At 45.0% G+C, this 26,854-nt stretch overlaps 1 protein-coding gene across 7 annotated transcripts in view; it reads left to right on the top strand.

Moving 5' to 3' along the window:
* Nucleotides 1-26,854, top strand: part of LOC110531840 (neurexin-2) — a 1,034,463-nt gene that overhangs the window by 912,262 nt on the left and 95,347 nt on the right. For all 7 annotated transcript variants that reach the window (XM_036987703.1, XM_036987707.1, XM_036987704.1 and 4 more), the window contains 2 exons: nt 15,921-16,249; nt 23,575-23,653. In XM_036987703.1, coding sequence (XP_036843598.1) covers nt 15,921-16,249; nt 23,575-23,653 — 408 coding nt within the window. The remainder of the gene's footprint in view (nt 1-15,920; nt 16,250-23,574; nt 23,654-26,854) is intronic.

Here is a 26,854-nt window from a genome sequence, read left to right as displayed (position 1 = left end):
CTTCTGTGTGTCACACCCTCTCTCCTAGATTAAACAGGCTAAGGAAGAAAGGGAGCATAATGATGTTGGAGGCCTCTCCAGTCTCTACTTCCAATCCCTCCCTCTGATCCCTTCCACTGGAATGCCATTAGATCCAGAACATCCATCCAGAACTTCCAGCCCCGCTTCCTCTCCCCCACCTTAGCCACTTGGTAGGGGCTGAACTGTGTTTGAGCTCCCCCCCTCCCCTCCACATCCAGTGGAGGTTGCAGGCTTGCTCTCATTACCAAAACCTTCAGACAGGCAATCTGTGCATTAGGCAGCCGAGCGTGGACGGACTCTGCCCACTCCTCCACGGCTCCGTCAGCTCAGCCGGTAATTACCGTCCCCGGCTCATCTTTTCCCTCGTCGAGAAGAAAACATGGAAATGGATACACGGATGTAGATGCGTTATGCCCCACCGATTCTCTTCTGGTCAGTGGAGAGGGAAACAGTGATCCAGTTGATGTGAACAGGTTTCCCATGGAACTAGCAACCAGAGCCCTGTGGGTTTTTCTCTGCCGAGCCCCAGCGATGGCTGCTAGGTTAGCCGTATGATTGGCCCGAAACCAGAAAGGGAGACGGGGAAGCTTGCGTTGTATGATCCATTGAGGTTGTACTACTCAGACATGGGTCGAGTTAGCATGTCAATGCACATACTCTCTATCTCTCCCTCCGTTTCACTAACTCCCTCCTCCTTTCTCTCCCCTGGTTTCGCTCCCCTTCCCTCTCCCTCCACCTTTTCTTCTCTCCATCACTGGTTGGCACTCTCTCTCCATTTGTTTCACCTACTCCCTCCTCCTTTCTCTCGCCTGGTGTATTTCTCCGTCACCTCCCTCTCCGCCTCACCTTTGACCTTTTCTTCTCTCCATCATCCCTGTGTTAACACTCTTCTCTTGCCCTCAGTCGCTCCTCTCCTTTATCAGGCCTGTGATCTTCCTTTAGCCTTTTCACTCGTTTGTCTTCCTCCCTCTCCTGCTGTCATTTCGCACGTCTCCAATTCTCCCCGAAGTCTCTTCTCCTTTCTCCTCTCCCCTCCTCATATCGTTTCACTCGGCTAGGCTATAGTCTCTATGAGTGTCTTATGGCCCTCTCTGTCTCCGTTCATTTCAGCTAGAAATGAAGAAGAGAAGTCACCAGAAAAGCCAAGCCTCAGGGGACGCCACTTTGAGCCAATGACCAGTCATTTTGACGGTCTAATATATACATTTCATATATGCTGTCGGGGGAATTGTTTCCTTTGGCTGTGTTTATGAAGGTCTCGGGTAACATTATAATACAACAAAAAATATATATATATATTTCAAAGAACACAATAGCATTTTCATTAGTTTACTCTAGGCTATCTGCTGTCGCCTGCTCACCTGTGGAGCACATGGAAGAGCGGTTATTGTTGGAGAAATTCATATTTTGAAAGACAGCTCATCTCCTCAATTTTGAGAGGTGTTTGGCAAAGGTAAGTGTTTTGGAAACCTCAGAACCTGGTCTTTCTGATACTATATAGAAATCAAAACGTCTTCACCTCATGTTACTCTGTAAGAGGATTTGGCACTCTAAAACTGCTTATTAAACACATGATGTTGGTGATATCGAAATTCTAACACAATACTTGTGTTAAATATACTGTACTTATTTAGGAAAAGTCGAGGACAGAGAGGGGCATACATTTTTTTTTTAAATGGCAGAGATACTGTATTTCAATTTTAAATGAATGTGCAGTCAAAATGACTGCCGGTGCCCTTCTAGTATTAAAATAGAAGGGCCAATATTAGGAAGTATTCTTTCACATTCTGGCTCATTTTCTCGCGAATGAAAACACACCCGGAGGAATCCCTTACGGAAATGTGCCATCTCAATCTCATCACCTTGTTTTATTTCATCGCTCTGTTGTTCCATATAACCAAAATCTATTTTCATATCTGGACATTACAACCCAGAGAACCATTCAACCTGTCTCAATGATTCCTCTCGCAAACAAATATTTCCCTCTCCATGAAAATGACAAACCGCGTGGGATATTCAAGATGAAGCTCCTCCCCCTGAAAATAAATGGATTTCCTGTCACAACCAAAGCCTGTGGCATTCCACTGTTCCAGTGGACATTAGTGATTGAACCACCACCCCCCCCCCCCCCCCCCTCATAGCATTGGCACTAGGGGATCGTTAGCTCGTGCCCTCGGTGAGGCTATCGAAGCGGAAATGCATCTCTCACCTCCTGGCCAACCTGCTAGGCTATCAGCTGCTAAGTCCCCAAGTGTGATTTGGCGAGGGCACGAGTGATTGCCTTCCCCAGATGCCCGCTTATGGAGTGAGGAGCGAGGAGGAGCCTTCATCGCTTCCCTGATCCTCTCTTGTTTCCGAGCGACCAACCTACTGGGACTCTTTTCCAGGGTGCGCAGCTGATGACAGATACAGTGTGAGAGGCCTGAGAGAGGGTTGTGATGAGGCCGGAGTGTTACGACACTCCAAATCAGACTTCTTTCTCTGGCTCAAGGGATTCTAACTCTCACGAATTAGAACACAGAACATTCATTTGGATACAGCAGGGGGAAATAACACACAATACAGTCATGTTCTAATGATAGAGGGAGACTGAGGTGGGAGCAGAGAGCTTTATTTTGTGTAAAAAAAATATATTTTACCCTTATTTTACTAGGTAAGTTAACTGAGAACACATTCCCATTTACAGCCACGACCTGGGTCTAGTGTGAGAGAAAAGTATATAGAGAGAGAAAGAAAAAAGGAAATCAAATCAGGAGGAAGAGGGAGTGACATACTGAAAGATACCCGTAGAAAAAAGGACGGTCAGATAGTTACAGAGAGAAGCAAAGAGAGAGATATAAAAGGAAATGAGAGATAGAGAGAGAGAAGGAAATGGAAGATAGTATGCTAATTTGGTATGGAGCAGACCTGCTGTAACTCACTCTATTAAATTAATCAAAACAGGAACCTTTTACATTTGGCTAGAAATTCTAAAATAAATTATCTCAAGGAAAATGTCCTACTGTGTGCTACCTATATCCCCCACTAGAATCCCCATACTTTATGAAGACAGCTTCTCCATCCTGGAGGGGGAAGTCAATCATTTCCAGGCCCAGGGACATGTTCTAGTTTATGGTGACCTAAATGGCAGAACTGGACAAAAACCTGACACACTCAGCACACAGGGGGACAAACACCTACCTGGAGGTGACAGCATTCCCTCCCCTATATGCGCCCCTAGGCACAACTACGACAACATAACCAACAAAAACGGGTCACAACTCCTGCAGCTCTGTCGCACGCTGGGTATGTACATAGTCAATGGTAGATTTGAAGGGACTGCTATGGTAGGTACACCTATAGCTCATATCTTGGCAGTAGTACTGTAGACTACTTTATCACTGACCTCAACCCAGAGTCTCTCAGAGCATTCACAGTCAGCCCACTGACACCCATATCAGATCACAGCAAAATCACAGTCTTCTTGACCAGAGCAAGACTCAATCATGAGGAACTGAAGGACAAAGGACAAAACATTTCACAAAACATTTCACTGTAATAGCGAATGTGTAAACTTGGCAGTAGAAAACCTAAACCGTATATTTGACCTTTCAGCTTCCCTATCAAATCTAAAAATGTCAAACAGAAAACAGAGGAACATTTACAACAATGACAAATGGTTTGACGAAGAATGCAAAAACCTAAGAAATAAATTGAGAAATCTTTCCAACCAAAAACATAGAAACCCAGAATCCTGAGCCTACGCCTTTACTATGGTGAATCACTAAAACAATACAGAAATACACCATGGAAAAAGAAGGAACAGCACGTTAGAAATCAGCTCAATGTAACTGAAGAATCCATAGACGCTAACCACTTCCTGGAAAATTTAAAACACTAAACAAACAACAACACAAAGAGTTATCTATCCAAAACGGAGATGTATGGGTGAACCACTTCTTCAATCTTTTTGGGACTATAACAAATAACAAACAGCAAAAACATATACATGATCAAATACAAATCTTAGAATCAGCTTTTAAGACTACCAGAACCTACTGGATTATTCAATTACATTGAATGAACTACAGGACAAAATACAAAACCTCCAACCAAAAAAGGCCTGTGGTGTTGATGGTATCCTCAATGAAATTATAAATATACAGACCACAAATTCCAATTGGCTATACTAAAACTCTTTAACATCATTCTTAGCTCTGGCCTTAATACACACAAGTGGACCCCAAATTTGACCCCAATAACTACCGTGGGATATGCGTCAACAGCAATCCTCTGCATTATCATTAACAGCAGACTCGTACATTTCCTCGGTGAAAACAATGTACTGAGCTAATGTCAAATTGGCTTTTTACCAAATTACCGTATGGCAGACCACGTATTCACCCTGCACACCCTAATTAACAAACAAACAAACAAAAACAAATGCAACGTCTTCCCATGCGTTGTTGATTTCAATTTTTTTTAACTCAATTTGGCATGAGGGTCTTCTATACAAATTGATGGAAAGTGGTGTTGGGGGAAAAACACAACATTATAAAATCCATGTACACAAACAGAAAATGTGCAGTTAAAATTGGCAGAAAACACACACATTTATTTCCATGGGGCTGTGGGGTGAGACAGGGATGCAGCTTAAGCCCCATCCTCTTCAAAATATCTAAGCAAACACAAACATACCCCACTGAGCCCCAGCACAGCAACAAAATAGACTCAACCAAATCTTGAGAAAACAAGAAGATAATTACTTGATACATTGGAAAGAATCAACAAAAAAACAGCAAACTAGAATGCTATTTGGCCCTAAACAGAGAGTACACAATGGTAGAATACCTGACCACTGTGACTGACCCCAACTTAAGGAAAGCTTTGACTATGTACAAATTCAGTGAGCATAGCCTTGCTATTAAACCTTTCTGGGATAGGCAGGACAGTCGCGTCCCACTTGGCCAATTGCCAGGGAAAATGCAGAGCTCCAAATTCAAATAAACTACTATAATATTAAAACTTTCATTAAATCACACATGTAAGATACCAAATTAAAGCTACACTCGTTGTGAATCAAGCCAACATGTCAGATTTCAAAAAGGCTTTTCGGTGAAAGCATAAGAAGCTATTATCTGATGATAGCACAACAGTAAACAAAGAGAGAGTAGCATATTTCAACCCTGCAGGCAACACACAAATGCAGAAATAAAATATAAATCATGCCTTACCTTTGACGAGCTTCTTTTGTTGGCACTCCAATATGTCCCATAAACATCCGTCGATATCTATCCAAAATGTCCATTTATTTGGCGCGTTTGATCCAGAAAAAAACTGCCTTCAATTTGCGCAACAAAATATCTCAAAAGTTACCAGTAAACTTTGCCAAAACAACAACACAACTACTTTTGTAATACAACTTTAGCTATTTTTAAACGTTAATAATCGATCAAATTGTAGACGGGACAATCTGTGTTCAATACAGGAAGACAACAAACTCACGCTACTTTTCCAGTCATGCGCCTTCTCAAAAAGTACACTTCAAATGACACAAATTCAAGATGGCCATACTTCTTCATTACACAAAGGAATAACCTCAACCACATGGTTTTTCCCAATGAAAACTCTTGAATAGACAGTGACCTAAAAAAAATAAAAATCTGAATGGTTAGTCCACAGGGTTTTGCCTGCTACATAAGTTCTGTTATACTCACAGACATGATTCAAACCGTTTTAGAAACTTCAGAGTGTTTTCTATCCAAATCTACTAATAATATGCATATCTTATATTCTTGGCATGAGTAGCAGGAAGTTGAAATTGGGCACGCTATTTATCCAAAAGTGAAAATGCTGCCCCCTATCCCAAAGAGGTTTTAAGAAAGGCCAACATTGGCAGACCTGGCTCTCCAGAGAAGACAGGCTATGTGCACACTGCCCACAAAATGAGGTGGAAACTGAACTGCACTTCCTAACCTCCTGCCAAATGTATGAACATATTAGAGGCACATATTTCCCTCAGATTACACAGACCCACAAAGCATTTTAAAACAAACCCAATTGTGATAAAATCCCATAATATTATATATTGGGTGAAATACCAGTGTGCCATCAGAGCAGCAAGATTTGTGACCTGTTGCCACAAGAAAAGGGCAACCAGTGAAGAACAAACACCATTGTAAATACAACCTATATGTATGTTTATTCATTTTCCCTTTTGTAATTGAACTATTTTCATATACAGTGCCTTGCGAAAGTATTCGGCCCCCTTGAACTTTGCGTCCTTTTGCCACATTTCAGGCTTCAAACATAAAGATATAAAACTGTATTTTTTTTGTGAAGAATCAACAACAAGTGGGACACAATCATGAAGTGGAACGACATTTATTGGATATTTCTAACTTTTTTAACAAATCAAAAACTGAAAAATTGGGCGTGCAAAATTATTCAGCCCCCTTAAGTTAATACTTTGTAGCGCCACCTTTTGCTGCGATTACAGCTGTAAGTCGCTTGGGGTATGTCTCTATCAGTTTTGCACATTGAGAGACTGAAATGTTTTCCCATTCCTCCTTGCAAAACAGCTCGAGCTCAGTGAGGTTGGATGGAGAGCATTTGTGAAATAGAATAAGTTTGGAACCACCAAGACTCTTCCTAGAGGTGAGCAATCGGGGGAGAAGGGCCTTAGTCAGGGAGGTGACAAAGAATTCAATGGTCACTCTGACTGAGTACCAGAGTTCCTCTGTTGAGATGGGAGAACCTTCCAGAAGGACAACCATCTCTGCAGCACTCCACCAATCAGGCCTTTAAGGTAGAGTGGCCAGATGGAAGCCACTCCTCAGTAAAAGGCACTGGCAGCCAGCTTGGAGTTTGTCAATAGGCACGTTAAGGACTATCAGACCATGAGAAACAAGATTCTCTGGTCTGATGAAACCAAGATTGAACTCTTTGGCCAGAATGCCAAGCGTCACGTCTGGATTAAACCTGGCACCATCCCTACGGTGAAGCATGGTGGTGGCAGCATCATGCTGTGGGGATGGTTTTCAGCATCAGGGACTGGGAGACTATTCAGGATCAAGGGAAAGATGAAAGGAGCAAAGGGGGGGGGGCAGGAAGACTAATGGTTAGAGCGTTGGGCCAGTAGCCGAAAGGTTGCTGGATCAAATCCCCGAGCTGACAAGGTATAATTCTGTCGTTCTGCCCCTGAACAAGGCAGTTAACCCACTGTTCCACGGTAGGCCGTCATTGTCAATAAGAATTTGTTCTTAACTGACTTGCCTAGTTAAATAAGGGTTACAAAGTACAGAGAGATCCTTGATGAAAACCAGCTTCAGGGCCTCAGACTTTGTTATTATTTCACCTTTATTTAACCAGTAGGCTAGTTGAGAACAAGTTCTCATTTGCAACTGTGACCTGGCCAATATAAAGCATAGCAATTCGACACATACAACAACACAGAGTTACACATGGATTAAACAAACATACAGTCAATAATACAGTAGAGAAACATTTAAAAAAGTCTATATACAGTGAGTGCAAATGAGGTAAAATAAGGGAGTTAAGGCAATAAATAGGCCATGGTGGCGAAGTAATTACAATATAGCAATTAAACACTGGAATGGTAGATGTGCAGAACATGAATGTGCAAGTAGAGATACTGGGGTGCAAAGGAGCAAGATAAATAAATAAATACAGTATGGGGATGAGGTAGATAAATGGGCTGTTTACAGATGGGCTATGTACAGGTACAGTGATCTGTGAGCTGCTCTGACAGCTGGTACTTAAAGATAGTGAGGGAGATATGAGTCTCCAGCTTCAGTGATTTTTGCAGTTCGTTCCAGTCATTGGCAGCAGAGAACTGGAAGGAAAGGCGACCAAAGGAGGAATTGGCCTTGGGGATGACCAATGAGATATATCTTCTGGAGCGCGTGCTACGAGTGGGTGCTGCTCGGGTAACCAGTGCGCTCTGATAAGGCGGGGCTTTACCTAGCAGAGACTTGTAGATAACCTGTAGCCAGTGGGTTTGGCGACGAGTATGAAGCGAGGGCCAACACACGAGAGGGTACAGGTCACAGTGGTGGGTAGTGTATGGGGCTTTGGTGACAAAATGGATGGCACTGTGATAGACTGCATCCGATTTCTGCTTCAACACAGATTAAAGGGTCTGGATACTTATGTAAATGTGATATTTCAGTTTTCTATTATTAATACATTTGCAAAAATCTCTAAAAATCTGTTTTAGCTTTGTCATTATGAGGTATCGTGTGTAAATTGATGAGGGGAAAAAATGATTTCATCAATTTTCGTATAAGGAAGTAACGTAACAAAATGAGGGAAAAGCCAATGGGTCTGAATACAATCCGAATGCACTGTAAGTGACTTGAACTCCATCACAGAGGGATAATCTCTCACTCTACAGTTTGTAGGGCTGGTTCATTAGTTAGTAGTGTGTGTGTCATCCTGAGCGGTTGTTTTAATGAAGACCAACTAATGGATGTCAACCTACTATCCCAGCCCAGTCTCTAGAGTCTCTGAGCCCAGGCCAGCTGAGCCCTGGTCCCTCGGGCGATTAGGTGTCAGAGTCAAAATCTTTTGTTATATCAGTTGGCTTAGAGATCCTGCTAGCGGAACAACTTCCAGAGAAACTGGAGAGCGTGTAATTCAAATATATAATCATAAATATTATCGATTTTAATAATTTAGATGATAAGTGTCTTATATTGGCTGAAAACTTAAATTCTTGTTAATCCAACTGCACTGTCCGATTTACAGTAGCTATTACAGCGAAAACATGCCATGCGATTGTTTGAGGACGGTGCCCCACATCAAAATATTTTTCCACCAGTACAGGTTTCATACATTCACATATAAAGATTCAATATTCACTTACTTTAAAAAAACATCTTCCTCTGATTTGTCATCCAAAGGGTCCCAACTATAACATGTAGTGTCGTTTTGTTAGATAAAATCCTTCTTTATATCCCAAAAAGTAAGTTTAGTTGGCGCCATCGATTTGAGTAATCTACTCGTTCCGAAAATCTACCTAAATCTAACCTTTGTTTCAACAAGTCAAAATACGTTTCTATTTACTCCTCAGATACCCTAAAATGTAATCAAACTATAAAATTTCTTTCGAAAAGAAGCATGTTCAATAGGAAACTGATTTTAGCAGGTGCGTAATTTCTTCATGGCTCGAGCAAACACAGATTTCCAAGACGGTGTCCTTCAACTAAAACTGTTATTTATTATTCATTTTTGAAGTTACAAGCCTGAAACCTTGAAAATACACTGCTGACACCCTGTGGAAGCCATAGGAATAACCCTAATTTACAATCTGACCTTTCTCTTGCATTTCTAAGAGGATGGACTCTCCAAAAAATAATCCAAGTTTGTTTTTCGTAGGATTTTCTCCTACCATATCTATTGTGTTATATTTTCCTACATTATTTTAACATTTCTACAAACTTCAAAGTGTTTTCCTTCCAATGGTACCAATTATATGCATATCCTGGCTTCCGGGCCTGAGCTACGGGCAGTTTACTTTGGGCACGTCATTCAGACAGGAAGTGGAAAAAAAGGGGCCTAGCCCAAAGAAGTTTTTAACAATTGGGAGATAACAACGAAAACAATTGAACCCATTTTGGTGTTTTTTCTCGCCAAAATAATATCTCATTGATATTTCCCTCTCAGTGGCAGTCGGTGGAGGACAAATACAACACTTTTTTTATGAGCATGGCCTTATTTCTATTACAGCATATTGAATGACTGTCATTCATATTCCATTCGCACAGCTCAATGTAGCATCGATAGGTTTAGGCTACTACGTTATACTCTAATTTTCCCTATACCCATCACGAGGTTGCTACAACCTAGTCTATGAATGAAAGGTTGAGAGAAATTTGAGTAATCAAGACATTCACACATTACATACCGCCTTGCACACCGCCTAGCTTATCTAGGGGGTAATCATTAGTCCAACACTTGCAAACGAGAGTTTCTATTGGACAAATTTAGGTATGTTTATCCCCGTTTCGTTCCGTTTGCTTCCGTTTAAGAAACGTTTTTCAACAGAATCGGCGGAATGAATACAACCTTGATCACGCGGTAAACACAGTTCACTTTCATAGCAGCCACATACAAACGGTAATAATCCCTTTGATCGTTGTATAATTCCTTGACACATCTAATCTCTTCCGTTCTCACCTTTTCCCTTCGATTGTGGACTTCAGTGGACAACACATCAGCTGTTTGCTATCTGGTGAAAAATACTTCATCATTGTCACCATATTAACGTCATAGTCATCATAGCTACTAGAAGTAATGCGTAAGTAAACCTGCTACAATCATGCAGCCGTCAGGAGCAAGCAGTTTAGCAGTTACACCGGTGGAAATAAAATAATAAAACCAGAAGCTTACCTTGACTTGGAAGAGTTTCAGTGTTGGATAGCCATAGCCCGCTAGATAATATAGCATCCCTCTCTGTTTGGCTAAACTAGTGAAAGTGAAAGTGAAAAAAAATACAACAAAATATAGCTCTCTTTCTCTCTCTCTTTCTTGCTTCTTCATTTTTGAAGAAACGGATTTGTTCAAAACTGTTCAACTATTGAATTTCTCTCTCTTTGAGTCAACTACTTACCATATTTTATGCACTGCAGTGCTAGCTAGCTGTAGCTTATGCCTTCAGTGCTATATTAATTCTCTGATCCTTTGATTGAGTGGACAACATGTCTATGGAAGGGGGTGAGAACCATGAGCGTCCTAGGTTTTCTATTGAAGTCAATGTACGCAGAGGACGGAAACTAGCTAACTACACCACGGTGCTATCCTACAAAGTGCTGTTGAGGCTACTGTAGACCTTCATTGCAAAATAATGTTTCACTATTTAAACATTTAATGAAATTTGCTGAGAAGGATGGTCCTCGCCTTCCTCCTCTGAGGAGCCTCAACTGTTCCCTCTCCAAGAAAATGACAGTCTGTGTGTGATATGCAAGAAGCCCCATCCCCTCCTCCCCCCGAAAATATAAATTTCCTGTCATAACCAAAGCCTGTGGCATTCCACTGTTCCAGTGCACATTAGTGATTGAACCCCCCCTCCCCCTTGCCGCTACACAAGGGGTTCATAACATGGGTCATAGGATCGGTGCTAGGGGATCGTTAGCTCATGCCCTAAGTGAGGTAATCGAAGCGGAAATGCATCTCTCGCCTCCTGACCAGCTTGCTAGGCTATCAGTCGCTAAGCCCCCTTGTGATTTGGGAAAGGCACGAGTGATTGAGGTCCATAATGCTTTGAACACCGCCACCCCCGACCCCCCCTTTCTTCGCTTCCCTGATCCTGTCTTGTTTTTACGAGCAACCAAACGACTGGGACTATTTTCCAGGTTGTGTCACTGATGACAGATCCCATGTGAGAGGCCTTGTAGAGGGTCGTGATGAGGCCGGAGTGCTATGACACTCCAATGCAGACTTCTCTCTCTAGCTCAAGGAATTTACATGACAACATGCTAAGTTGTTTGGCTCTGTTTGGCTGTCATCTTCACTCTGCATACAGCAATTCTTATCCATCCCTCTTATTCACCGTTAAATCCCTAATTTATCTCTCTCGCTCTCTCTCACTCTCTCTCTGCTTCCTAGCATGTTCTCTGTCTACAGTACATGTTTTCCGTAGTGCAATTCTCATCCCCAGCGCTATCTAGCTAGCATCATCCCCTGTCAGTCAAATTGACTGGATGTTCTCCCACACGGATTAGAACACAAAACATCCATGTGCATTCAGCAGGGGACGAGACACCCAGGAATAACACACAATACAACCATGTTCCAATGATAGAGGAAGAGGGAGAGGAAGCTGGTGGCAGAGAGCGGTGTTGGGGAAGCTACTCTGAAAATATTCCCATATAAAATAGATAGAAAGAGAGTGAGGTATAGTTAGACAGGCAGAAAGTGAGAGCAGAAAACATCATATAACAGCAAGTGGGATAAGAGAGTGGGAGGGAGAGAGAGACCGTCACCTAAGTGACTTAAGCTCCTTCAGTGCAGAGCGACGTCCATCACTCTACAGTTGGCAGAGCTGAAGTTAATTAGGTAGTAGTGTGTGTGTCTTCTTGAATAAGTGTTTTAATGAAGACCAGCTAGTGGCTGTCTTCTCAGCCCAGATTTTAGAGTCTCTGTGCCAGCCCAGCCCTGGGCCCTAAGGCCAAATGTGGCCATCATCATAAGGGCCCAGGGAGAGAGGGAGACCAGACCACTGCCACCTGATTCAAGACACAAATTGGTCCAATAAACCCTCATCAATGCACCTCCAGCCCGAGGCTGTCCACTGAGAGGACAAACACTGCCCACACACACACACACACACACGCACACACGTACACACGTACACACAGAAAAAATGTGGTGTTCCAAAAGGCCATCTGTAACGCACGTAAAGGTCACCTCCCTGACACATCTGACAGCTCACGCAAGTTATTATGCACACACAAATACACACACACACACACACACACATCTCCGTTGTGTCTTAAGCTGTCCGATTGCCAGTCGTGCCAAGACCTTCCCTTTTCCTCCTCCTCTCTCCTCTCCCTTCCTCTAACCCCCCCCCCCCAGCCTAAATGGCCCCTGAAGTGACACGTCAGTTTCAATTTGACCCGGCAGGCCCCAAAACAATAACTTCATCAGCTCCTGTTAGTATCCTCTCCATCAGACAGCCACACAAACAAACACTGATTCCCTCTCTCTTCCGGAGGGCACTTTTTCCTCTGACTGATGTTCAGGAGGTAATAGAATGTCTTCAAGGACCTCTCAAGTGTTGGATACTTGACTGTTTTAGTTCACTTCCTCTCAGCATACGCACTAACTTCTCACAGTACAACATAACTGTGTACAGCAATACTTTAACAGGCTAAAAGTATCACTCGGCTGTATACAGTATACCCAAGCTTCCGCATAGCTACTGGAAATTCCATATTTCACCTTAGTAGTTTTCTGATGATCACCGCACTCATTTGGGACAAGAGTTGTTCCTGACTGCGTGACCTGATCATGATAAAACTCCTGGCCCTAAGAAGACAATCTCATTTCAGTCTTCTCACTGAGGATCACTATACTCACAGGGGAGAATGTTAGGTACAGGAGTGGTTGGGTGGTCACGATAGAGCGTGGTAAGCTGAGAGGTGATTTAATATCCAGGCTCTGTCCTCTCCTCTGCTGTCTGTCTATCTGGAGTCTGGACCTCCCCTGGAGAGGCAGGGTTGCTGAGACAGCACCTCTGAAACAGGAGAGCCACTGGGCTGACGTGTGTGTCTCCGTCCTCCGGTCAAGGACAAGAGATTATCCTCCCTCACAGTGGGGTGCCGAGTACTTGTGTGGGAGGAGATCAAGAGTGAGTGTGTGGGTGTGTGTAGGGGCCGAAAGTGTGTGTGAACAACACGTGGTGTGTGTACGCTTCAACGTGTACGTGTGTGCGCGCGTATAGTACGTGTTAGCGTGTGTATGTGCGCACACTTGTACCTAGTACGTGCCAATGTTCTGACGAATTGTCCTTGCTGATGTCCATCCCCTACCAAGTCTCTCCCTTCCCTGCACCGCTATCACTTTTCCCAACAAAACATGTTGAGCAGCATCTTCACAGAGATAACAGGGAGCGAGAGCTACGTTATTATGGCAACGGCGCACATGCCTTACATTAAAGGAAAACTCCACTCAGAAACCTTCTTTTGGTATTTGTTTCATTAGTCCACTGTTGATACAGTCCCACATTGTTGTTGCATGTCAGGGGTCAAGTTTTCATGACATGATGCGTTTTGCGTCGTCATGAGGATGTGGCAAGTGACACTTTGCTTCTTGAAAGTCCAATATCTTGAAAACTTGACGGCTGACAAAAACAGAAACATTCCCGTGGGCAGATTCCCGTGGACAGATTCCCGTGGACAGATTCTCGTGGACAGATTCCCGTGGACAGATGAAATGGCGAGAATCTGTCAAGGCAGTAGTTCCTGGTTTGGGGTTTTCGTCATTTGGATGAATCAGGGTTGGGCGAAAACGGTGCTCAAACCGGTGCAATGATTCTCATGTCCGTTTGCGGATGATAAACGGTTGCCAAAAAGTCCAAATTGGCTAATATTGTAAAAATTCATGAAATGTGCCTTTTGGCCATGATAAACACGGGTGAAATGACTTTCACTTCTGTGTAACTGAGATTAGGACTGTATTAACAGTGGACTAATGAAACAAATACCAAAATATCATTTGAGTTGATTTTTCCTTTTAAGTGTCATTGTTAGGGGATGGGAGAGTATCCCTATTGGGGTTCAGATGGACCTAATGATCACATCTAATGATGGCATGGCCTGTGTAATGGACTGTCTCACTGGAGGCTTTATGCACACAGTATGCACACATTGACATGCTCATACACACACACACACACACACACACACACACACACACACATGTACACACGCAGACATGCGCACAATACTTTATTAAGCCAGTAAGAAAGTCATGTTTTTTCTCTTAATTGAAAGGGAATGAGAGCTATTTCTGTCCTCTAAATGATTGAAGTCTATCCTCTAGGGGTTTGTAATGTAGAAATATAAACATCATCTTTATAATTGCACACATTCCACACACATTATATGGGCACGTGTGCAAACACACACACACACACACACTCACACAAAGTATCCCATTACCATGATCTGTCATCACTTGGGAGTCCATTCCACACATACTAGTGTGCATGATCTATTTCACACACACACACACACACACACTCTCTCTCTCTCTCTCTCTCTCCCAACAGGCATTGATTAATCCATAAAGAGGGCCAATTTGGCTTCCCCTCTGCTCCATCCCCTCTCTGCAGTAATTACCTCATCAAGTCTCATTTTAACCCACTTCCTCCAAAACAATATCCTACAGTAATCCTCCTCTCCCCTCACCACACCCCCCAGGAGGCCCATTAATGTGGTCAAGGGTCATCACTTCTGATATCCAACCTGATTGGACCAGCATGACACCCCATCCACTGTGAAAACAAGTGTGAGGGAAGCAGAGGGGAAAGAAAAGAGGGTTGATATCAGCAAAGAAAAAAATGATCTTCAGATCACCCCCCTCCACCAACCCCTGGTAACACATTAGTAATGGAACATGCAAATGAGCCGAACCCTCATCTGTCCAATCCAGATGCATAGTAATGACTGGAGGACCAGAAGAGAGAGCGCTGTTGAATTAAACATTAAACTATTTCCTCCGAAGTGGTTTATTTTTCCTAAACGGCTTTTCCATCTCCGTACTTTGGGATGGGATTTATTTAATTTTTTTGTCTGTCCGAGGCACTTCATCATTTGTGCTGTGTCTCAGGTGCATTGGGGTCGATGACACCGGGCTCTGTAATGTATTCCATCTCTGTGGGGAATGCAATGCGACTCCACCCAGCCCCCAGCCTCAGAGTCAGCCCAAGGCTACACCCTGCAATCTATTAGCTTGCCAGTTTCCACATTCTTCAGGCTCTGCTGTGAAACTGAGTGGCCCGCTTGTGTCGGAGTCTAGCCATAATGGCCGCCACCTGTAGCAGCACGGCTCAGGCAAGGTTCCAATCTCCTTAACGCGTTACCAGGGGAAATTCCCCCATGTGATGGATACTGTCCCCCATTGTTTCACTCTGTCTGTCTGTGTGTGAGTGTGGGGAATTGGGATGTGTGTTGTGCAGCCTACGAAGAGACAAAGACTGATGGTGCCTTCCTTCGCCGCTTCTCTCTCCTCTTTCCGCTCTTTTCTTTCTCTTCTTCTCTCTATTTGTTTCTCTGCCCACCTATCTGTCTTCACCCCCTTTCTCTTTCTCCTACCCTCATTTTATCTCCCACCTCTCTCTTCCCTCTTTCTCCTTCCTGCATCTCCCCGACTTTCTCTCCTCCCTCCACTAGGTCGACAGTTGACCATCTTCAACAGCCAGGCGTTCATCAAGATCGGTGGTGGCGGCGGCGACAAGGCCCGTCACTTCCAGGGCCAGATCTCGGGCCTCTACTACAACGGGCTGCAGGTGCTCAAGCTGGCGGCCGAGGGCGACCCCAACGTGCAGGCCAAGGGCAACCTGCGGCTGGTGGGCGACGTTCCCTCGGTGCTCACCACGGACACCACCAGCACCACGCCGCTGGCCGACATGTCCACCACCATCATGGAGACAACCACGACCATGGCTACCACCACCACCCGCAAGCAGCGTTCACCCACCATGAGGGACAGTGTCACACAGGTTAGTAGGGGAGGACTGGGGTGGAGTGGGGAGGAGGTGAGGGGGGAACTGGGGTGGAGTGGTTAGGAGATGAGGGGGGAACTGGGGTGGAGTAGGGAGGAGGTGAGGGGGGAACTGGGGTGGAGTGGTTAGGAGATGAGGGGGGAACTGGGGTGGAGTGGTTAGGAGATGAGGGGGGAACTGGGGTGGAGTAGGGAGGAGGTGAGGGGGGAACTGGGGTGGAGTGGTTAGGAGATGAGGGGGGAACTGGGGTGGAGTGGGGAGGAGGTGAGGGGGGAACTGGGGTGGAGTGGTTAGGAGATGAGGGGGGAACTGGGGTGGAGTGGGGAGGAGGTGAGGGTGGAACTGGGGTGGAGTGGGGGGAGGTGAGGGGGGAACTGGGGTGGGGGGGGGAACTGGGGTGGAATGGGGAACTGGGGTGGAATGAGGAGGAGGTGAGGGGGGAACTTGGGTGAAGTGGGGGGAGGTGAGAGGGGAACTGGGGTCGAATGGGGGAAGGTGAGGTTGGAACTGGGGTGGAGTGGGGAGGAGGTGAGGGGGGAACTGGGGTGGAGTGGGGGGAGGTGAGGGGGGAACTGGGGTGGTGTGGGGAGGAGTTGGGGGGACTGGGTTGACACTGATCTGGGGCCAGTTTGGGATTTTCCCTCGCAAATGATGATTATACTTTGATCCTAGATATGTGCTCATAAGAGGAACTTCTTCACAGAGTGAGTTGGGGGGGGGGGGGAGAAACAAGGGTCATGACTGTTTCATAGTAGTTATTCCTCTCTACAGAATCATACAAACTTTATGTAGCTACGTACTCTCTGTTTGGCCAAAGATTGACATTCAGGACTTCAAACGAACCCGTTAACAAGTCTAGTATACCCCATTAGAGCAATCCAGACGGGTGTTTTGATTCCTTCTAAAGCAAAATCACAGATCGAAGCCCAGACACATTGTTAGAGGCAATATGAATCACATCCATCCAGACCAATCACACGTAGCCAGACAGTTGTGGCATCGAAGGAATAAACGCAAATAAATTGCTTGCCTCAATTACCCTGCCTCACCCTCTCAACATGTTGTTATCCTGTGTGCGTGTGTGTTCGAGTGAGCACACCCTACCCGTGTGTCTAGTATACATGTCCCCATGCAAAGGCTAAGTTTTCCGAGCACTAATCTCAACATGTTACGATCACTCGATCCACCAATCCTGGAAGTGGCAATTGGGGAACAACGGGAGATAGAGCTGTTAGGTCAACTACTGTAGACACACAGTCACACAGAATCCGTATGTTGTCACAATGCCGCCCAGTCCCAACGCAACCTATAATAAGCTGTAATAACAGGCCTGTGGCCTCCAAGAGAGGGAATCGATTCTTCCAATTTCACAGCCAATACCGTCTATTAATTAGCCTCAAGCCGCATGAATTGTAACGTAATGCAGCGCAGCTACATTAGCATTATGCTGCAGTAGTGTGGTGGTGTAGCATTAGAATAGTATTAGGATCCAGGCTCCCAGAGAGAAATGCTATATTGATTGAGCTTACTTGACACAACTTGAACAAAAACGGAATAGTCCCAAAAGTTCAAACACCCCACACCTGCAAATCCAGGTAGGCTCAATTTATGCTTGTGCTGGCAATACGGTACGGAGAATTCGTACAGAGGGCGTGGCGCAATCGCGGAGCCTCTATAGACTTGTGGAGGCCAAATCCAGCTCTGTGCCGCATCGCTGTGCGCCTCCCAAATTACAGAAACATGCAGAGGGCTCTGTTTGGCTCCGTAATAACTCCGCATGGACATGATTGGTTGACGGTAGGTGCGGGCGTGAGGTCCTGCAGAGACACAAACTCTCTTCCTTGACAGCTTCCTTCACAGCAGCTCTGCTGTGGTCCGCCAAGCGCAAGACGTATGAACGCTCTTTCTGCGGCGGCAGCATCGCAGTTAACACTGTCGGACGTCAGATTGACCACGCGGAGCCTATAAGGTTAGGTGAGGTGAAGCGCAGCTCTAACAAGCTGCGCGGCTGTTTCTGCCATTTCAAAAGACTTGCGTGGTGTTGCGCGGCAAGGACGTTAAACTAAAAGTAACATGAGCATTGGATTTCTCTCAAGCAGCTCTCTCATTATCACCCTCCTGGTCCTCAGAAGCTTACCTGAGATCAATCACACAAACCTCTTGGCCTGACAGCCTACCTTTTGACAACCAATGCCTAAGGACATTGCTCTCATACCAACTACCTAACCCCCCCCCCCCCCCCCCCCCCGTTCTTTCTCCCATCTCTCTCTCCCTCCATCTTCCTAGCTCACCACACTTGAAAGCGAAGGCCCGTCTCACTCCTCTCTCTCTCTCTCTTCTCAGCCAATAACAACAGTGCTAATTACTGTGTGGAACTAAAAGCTTCTCGGAGAGAGAAAGCGAGGGAGGGATGGAGAAAGATGGAGAGACAGAGAGCAAGAGGGATGCGAGAGAGAGAGAGAAAAGAAGAGGCGGAGGGTGCCGGGGGTGTAAGGGTAGACTAGAGAGATGTGGGCGTCATATGCTACTAGCTGCCGCGCTGCAAACACCAATCAAGTCTTATCTAATTGAATGTTCGCGTTTTGGGCAGCCGTTGTTTGTTTACCTTTTGGGACTTCACCCAGCATCATCCTTCCCTCATCGCTCTGCGTAGCCGGAGCCACAGTCCTTTGATTTCAGCCTCGCTAAATTCAATCAATGGGTGGAAAATGAGCTTAATTATCTCTATGCGGCGTCATCAAAGCAGCCAGGGATTGACTGGGTTCTCTCTCCGTCGGTTTCGAGAGGGGGAGTAGAAGAGGAGATCAGACCATGTGGACTGTACAAAGATCAATGCTGCTAGCTACTTCCTCCTTCCAAGGTCCTGTGTGTATAATGCAACGGTAGTGGCGCTAGTGCCATTATCAAAACGGAAAGATTGTCCTTCCAAAGGGAATGCTCTGTAGGATGCTGCAACTGGCTCTACTATTAGGAACGGAGCTTGGGTGACCCCTGTAGAGTTCCATTACGCGTTGTGTGTGCATCCCAAATGGCACCCATTTCCCTATACGGTGCACTACTTTTGACCAGAGCCCTTATCTGCCCTGGTCAAAAGTAGTGCCCTAGATGGGGGATATGGTTCCATTTGGGCCATTGCCAGTGTTATATCTGATGACCTCTTTCCTGGTGGTCTGCGGTTTAGCTACTCTCTGTGCCGAGCTAGTGAACGTAAGATCAGGGTAACCTAAACGGGATTTTACGTGCCCGTCTCCGTCTCGGTGTGTGTGTCCACAACGCATGTATGTGTCACTCAATATGTATTCCATATCAAAGTCTCTCCACCTGCCTCTAGGCAGGACTCGACATTCGTGTGTAGAAGTGTGTAATGACAAGGCTCCTTAGCGGGTGTTGTTTTGTGTGCTGTGAAATAGACAGCCATCGTGAGAAATGTCTGCAGGCGCCCTGGTGCCCAGAGGCACGTTCGGCTCGAGCAGATAGCTGGTGTTCCTGTTTGCACGGCGCTCCGCCACGCCGCTGTTTATGATTGACGAGCGTCATGTTTCCTGCTTGACGTGCACCGCACCAGGTCAGAACACAAGTCCTAGTCCTTCTGTGTGTTTTTATAGGCAGTGAACAAGCTCTTCCACATTTCTCAGAGACGTTCAATACAGCTTTGCCATATTTTGCCTGTTGCCCATAATAGGGGCGTACATGATAATCCCGAATAACCTTTTATTACGAAAAGCAAAACCCGGAGAAAGAAGTCATTACGAATGAGTTACTCAACCAAGTACCGTGATGACAAAGTATAGGATCTAAGCCTCCTTAACGCTCCCCAGTCAGCCGATGCTTTGTTGGGCTAACCCAGCTTTCCCCACTCTAACGGATGGCTCTGTCATTGCCCTGCTCTTCCTGGTATGTGTCCCTTTTGCTCCACTAATGGCTGATGTGTCGTTTTCACGGCCCGGCGAGCTCGCCTTGCTCTCTCTCCCTGACGAACACAGGCCCAGATTGGCGGACAAGGAGAGAGTGGAGTCAGGGAGAGGGAAATGGAGGAAGGGGGAGGAGACAGGGAGAGGGAAATGGAGGAAGGGGGAGGAGACAGGGAGAGGGAAATGGAGGAAGGGGGAGGAGACAGGGAGAGGGAAATGGAGGAAGGGGAGGAGAGGTGGAGTGTTGAGAAGCAGACGGAGGCAAACGGAGAGAGAGAGAGGGAGACAGAGGAGACAGAGAAATGGAGGAAGAGAGGACAGGAAGAGACAGAACATGAGTATTGAGTTTTGGGGGTCGAAAGAAAACAATGAGGACAAAGACGAAGGAAAGGCGAACATGTCCCCCCCTCAAATCCCATATGACACATTACAACCATGGCTGAAACAGCTCCATCCCTTCACAGCTGTAGAAGCCCAGATCACACGGTAACATTCTAAGAGGGCCGCCCATCAGATCCTAGCGATTTTCTCACTTCCATTTCCTGGGCAGCTGATCTGATGGGGCACTCCAATTCCTATGGAAAACTTTGTGGTCGTACGCACATCCTTAAAAAACATAGGTGCTGGGCTAATAAAGAATACTAGTACAGAACAAGAAGGCCCACACTGTCAAAGCTCCCAATTCACTGGTTTATGGACAAGGTTTCGATCGCCTCAACCCTGTCCACATGGCCATTCATTCGTCATGCAGGGTTTACATGGAGCTAGCTAGCTTTGCGTCCCAGCACACATACACACACAGGATACACACTCTGTGTAGTCGTCTGTGTAGTTAATAGGCCATCTTATGGAGTCCGTGGTGGCGTTTTGCGCTAGAGCCAACTCGGTAATTGCACTACAGTATGTGTACTATACAGCCTCAGCCGGGGCCCAAGCTAACATCTCAGCACTGGTTTAACAAGCCAGTAGCCCCTCTGCCACTCAACGGGACAGGGGGACGGGACACAGGCAAGCGAACCCAAATGTACATTTCTCCTGCAAGCCGGAGCAACAAAAAAGCTGTGAGCTACCCGTTGCGAGACACTTTGACCATGACAAGAAATGCTTTGATGGTTTAAAGGAGAACATACTTTTTCACGTGTTCGTTTTTACCCTGATAGAAGACTAGATGCCACAGAATGGGGGAAGTCATCACTTCTCCTGCGTGGACCCCAATTTGGAGGCTGTGGTTTGGGGTGAACTAAGATCCGTAGGAGCCCCTCCTATGCACATGTAATCTCTGTAACCTCACCTCGAGGAGCCCGTTCCGGACAAAGTTTCCCCTTGGGACATATCTAGGGTCAGCTTCCCCTACTACAATCTTAACCTTACCTGAGGGTCAGCTTCCCCTCCTACAATCTTAACCTTACCTGTTAGTGGTGGAAATGCAAAACTGACCCAAGATCAGTGTCTAGGGTCAACGTCACAATACTCTGTGTACCACCAGCCATTACATTTGGTATATTCAGGTACTAGCACACCTGATTCAACTAATCAAGAGCTTGATGATTGGTTGACCCATTGAATGATGCTGGTACTAGAATAGATCAAATGAGTATAACTGGCATCTGGTACTCGAGAGGAGATTCGGGAAACACTGGCCTGCATGAGTGGAAAGTATTGCAGCAAGACGTCAGCAGTGTAGGTTGGGCAGGTTGCGCCGATGAAATAAGTGAATGTCTTCATTCCTAACACCAGGGGGAGTAATTGAGATCATTCCTTGACAATGTACAGCTTCTAATAGCGCGTGTTACTGAGTGGACTGCAATTAGTATATTCTAATAGTACGTGTTACTGAGCGGACTGCAATTAGTATATTCTAATAGCGCGTGTTACTGAGTGGACTGCAATTAGTATATTCTAATAGTACGTGTTACTGAGCGGACTGCAATTAGTATATTCTAATAGCACGTGTTACTGAGTGGACTGCAATTAGTATATTCTAATAGCACGTGTTACTGAGTGGACTGCAATTAGTATATTCTAATAGCACGTGTTACTGAGTGGACTGCAATTAGTATATTCTAATAGCACGTGTTACTGAGTGGACTGCAATTAGTATATTCTAATAGCACGTGTTACTGAGTGGACTGCAATTAGTATATTCTAATAGCACGTGTTACTGAGTGGACTGCAATTAGTATATTCTAATAGCACGTGTTACTGAGTGGACTGCAATTATCAGTTGCCATTGTCAAACATGAGGATATTTTCACTTCAGATATTCCTTGATATCTAGGGGAAGTTTTGAAGCTGTATTCCTAAAATGTAAACGTAAAAATACCAATGCTATTAGGCATGGTCTCCAACCCCACCTTCATATTTGCATTCCTCTACATGTCTCCACCCTCTTGTAGAAATGCCTTTCTATATCAATAAAGAGAAAATACAAATCAAATATACTGTATATTAGAAGACCACTACTTTGAAATCACAGAATGTTAGAAATTCGTTCTAGGTTACATAATTCGATATTTGTTATCAAAGGGAGCGCTGGTCATTTAGGATGGAAATGAAATGGAAGATGCACATTGTGCCATGTTCTCATTAAGCCCATCTGAGAGGCCCAGATGGACACACACACACACACACACACTCACTCACTATCTCGCTCTCACACACACGCACACACCCACCCACACACACACCCACACACACATAAGTAAATGCATCCTGTCTGTGGATACATAATGGATTGGAGAGAGGTTAAACTCTGTGTACAGACAGTGAACAGATCACTGTGCTCAAAGGAATTGGGCTGCCCATGTTAAAAGCCCTCATCCCTCCCACCTATATTCCATCAGGCCGAACTCATCGTGAATATTAACTTGAGCCTGGGGGTTGAGGATAATAGACTAGACAAGGTGCTTCCTAGCACCACAAGTGGGTGAGAGGGATAGTACACGAGGAACAGAGTTCTGAATGGGCTTTTTGTATGGAGGTTATTAGCCTAGCTTCCACTAGCTCGTTGTGGCTCTGGGCTTAATGGACTTCAACAATTGGTTTTCACTGGGTTGTATTTTATGTGGGGATCTCAAAACGAAGAGGTGTCAGCTCGGTTGCCATTCTGTTTCTGCGTGACGATGATGAACGACTTGGCTGAAGCAGAAACAGAGTGATAACTAAGTTGAAGTTATGACTTTGCAGTTGGCTTACCTTGTTCTTTCGTGCATGACAGGTTGCATGATGGGTAAGGAACGAGGTTTAGGCTACTTGACCAGGGACCCTAGTTACACTATATCCTACAACCAGGGGCCGAGTTGTTCCTGGACAGGTTCTATGGTCAGGAAAAAACGTATCTCTGTCTGGGTAGTAGAACACGCTCTCACACCCTTCTATCTGCCTCTTTCTCCTTCTCCATCTCTGTTCTAGAACACGGATGATCTGTTGGTAGCATCTGCTGAGTGTCCCAGCGATGACGAGGACTTGGAGGAGTGCGAGCCGGGAAATGGTGAGTCCACTCTGGGGGTTCTGTGTCCACTACAGGGGTCCACCAGCCCTACAGAGACCCACAACAGAAACAGCTAGCTCCCCTTACCCACTTTGTTCTACTACTGTGACCTCATGACCTCCCACATGCAGCCCTGATTGGTCAGATGTGTACCCACCCTGGTTTCTCATTGGTTAAGGTTCAAAGCTGTGAACTGACAGTTCCTAAGTTTCCCGAGCCAGCTGGTGCTAGGGGCGGCAGGGTAGCCTAGTGGTTAGAGCGTTGGACTAGTAACCGGAAGGTTGCGAGTTCAAACCCCCGAGCTGACAAGGTACAAATCTGTCGTTCTGCCCCTGAACAGGCAGTTAACCCACTGTTCCCAGGCCGTCATTGAAAATAAGAATTTGTTCTTAACTGACTTGCCTGGTTAAATAAAGGTTAAATAAAAAAAAAAAAAAAAAAAAAAAAGGCCAGCTGTTGCACCAATCAGCCACTCCGTTCCTAACGATTCCGGACAGGTTCAACATTGAACTCCTCTTGACCGTCTGCCTCACAGCGGGCCCGGAGCTGAGCGACGTCGGAGTGAGCGGAAAGGTCAAAACGAACTTCTGAGAGGGGATGGAGAGGGCCTGTGAAAAGGGCAGGATGTTGACTGTGGTTTCAAGACATAGTGCGCTGGCTGGTTGCCAGGGAACTGCCAAGAACTCTTACATGAATCAGAATGCTAAGACTGCCAAAGCTAATATCTCTACTGGGCGTGTTTCTGTGTTTTCCAGAAGGCTCAAATCAAACGCGTACGCTAAACCACCTAAGAGGTCTAGAAATAACTTTAGCCTAGGAAATAACCTTTATAAAACCATCAGGAACATTTTGTTAACGTTCCGTTTTTTATATATTCATGTTATTATTTGATGTTGAGTACAACTCATCCTGGATTATTATATTACGTTTGGACTATTTTGATTCAGTAATGTCAAGGCGACTTTAAAAATCGAATGAAATGCTTATTACACTTTAAGTGGGTGAAATATTCTACACTCCATCGATGATCTGTGTGGTTTCTCTGTAGGTGGTGGAAGCCGAAATTGTCTTCTTATCAGAAGCAGTTTTTGGTGACTGACTGCTGCCCAAAAGTAATCTCTCTAGAGAGAAGAGCAACACACACACACACCTCCAGATAGACACTAGTCTGTCTCTGACCATCACCCCCGAGACACCACAACAATCATACAGACAGGACAGGATTATCCCTCCTACCTATAAGACCGTGAAAGACACACACACACACACACACACACACACATTGCACACCCACACACAAAATCTCTCTCTCTCTCTCACTCACTTTCTCACACACACACACACACACACACACACACACACACACACACACACACACACACACACACACACACACACACCCCTCACCCTCCTAGTCTCCATTGTCCCGGTTAGGTTACGTATTGTAAACCAGTGGCAGTCGGTGCCATTTAAGATGAGGGAGGACAATCTTCATTTTTTTATGAGCATGGACTTATTTTTATTACAGCATATTGGATGACTGTCATTCATATTCCATTCACCCAGCTCAATGTAACATCGATAGCTATAGGCTACTACATGATACTTGAATGTTCCCTATACCCATCATGAGGTTGCTACAATCTAGCCTATGAATGAAAGTTTACAAAGTAGGGGCACAGTTCGAGGGATTTTTTTTTGTAATCAGGGTAACAGACTGCCTTGTACTCTCTTGCCTGCATCTAGCAGATCTAGGGTGTAATCTTTAGTCCAACATTTGCAAATGAGAGTTTCTGTTGGCCAAATTCAGATATGTTTATCCCTGTTTAAATCCATTTGCTTCCGTTTAAGAAATTTTTTTCAACAGAATCGGCTGAATGAATACACCCCTGATCACACACAACCACAGTTCACTTTCATAGCAGCCACATACAAACAGCATGATCCCTTTGCTCGTTGTCATTCCTTCTTGCATCTACACTCTCTCCTCCTCTCTCTCCTGGACTTCAGTGAACAACACCAGTTTAGCAGTTACACCGGCTGGCCCCAGTGGAAAGTTCATAAAAGTTCATAAAACCAAAAGTTTACCGTGACTTGAAGTTCCAGTGTTAGATAGCCATAGCCAGCTAGCTAACATTGCATCCCTCTTGAGCTGGGTGTTTGAGTAGACTAAACTAGCCAGCTGCATTCGCTTTCAACTTGAAAGTGAAGAAAATACGATGAAATGTCTCTCCCTCCCTTTCTCTCGACTCTCCATATTTTATATCTCTTTGAGTCATATACTCACATTTTTATGCACTGCAGTGCTACAGTAGCTAGCTGTAGCTTATGCTTTCAGTACTAGATTAATTTTGTGATCATTTGATTGGGTGGACAAAATGTCAGTTCCTGCTGCTAGAGTTCATGCTGCAACCTTCATTGCAAAACAATGTGTTTTAATCAATTATTTGGTGACGGGAATATATTTAGTCTAGTTTTATTTAAAAAAGTATAACTTTTTAAATTTCTCTATTTTTATTTTTATGAAATTCACTGAGAATGTCCTGCCCTTCCTCCTCTGAGGAGCCTCCACTGCTGTAAATCTTAAGGACTGACTCAGCCACTAGTCATGATCTGATATGAGCCAATGACTGGGGAGATCTACCTCTCATGTCAGCCGACTGTGGAGCCCTGCTCCATCCATTTCTATTGGAGCTGCAGCAGGAGACCTGTACGAGACGGCCTTGATTTGTCTCTGAAATGTGGGATGGAGCACTAATGAGAATTTGATATTGATCAATATGGTTAGCTCCCTACTGTAACAAGCAGCTACTCCGCTCTGGCAAGGTTTGTTCATGTTTTTTTTGTTAAAGGCCTTCTTGGCTCCACGGCTATGTTCAGTAGTAATAGGGATAGTAGAGTTGAAATTGTAAAGGAGTGTTGGTGTTTCTGTTGATTCACTACAGTCGAGAGCATTTTGTTCTGCCGGTTTTGTTTTATTCCTCCCTTTAAAAGGTGTTTGTGTTTCCTTAGAGAAAAGTGCGGGAAGCTCAAACCATTGTTTTGTTGTCGTTGTTTTTGTTGTAACTCTCTGATGACTTTTCTAAAGGGAGACAAGTCCAAAGAGAGATACAGGCACACACACACACACACACACACACACACACACACACTAAAACACACAGACAAAGATAAAGAAGAAGAGACAGAACTAGGATGGCG

The sequence above is a fragment of the Oncorhynchus mykiss genome, chromosome 9 (assembly GCF_013265735.2).
Source record: "Oncorhynchus mykiss isolate Arlee chromosome 9, USDA_OmykA_1.1, whole genome shotgun sequence".
NCBI classification, from domain to species: Eukaryota; Metazoa; Chordata; class Actinopteri; order Salmoniformes; family Salmonidae; genus Oncorhynchus; species Oncorhynchus mykiss.
This window is presented reverse-complemented; position numbering and strand designations above follow the sequence as displayed.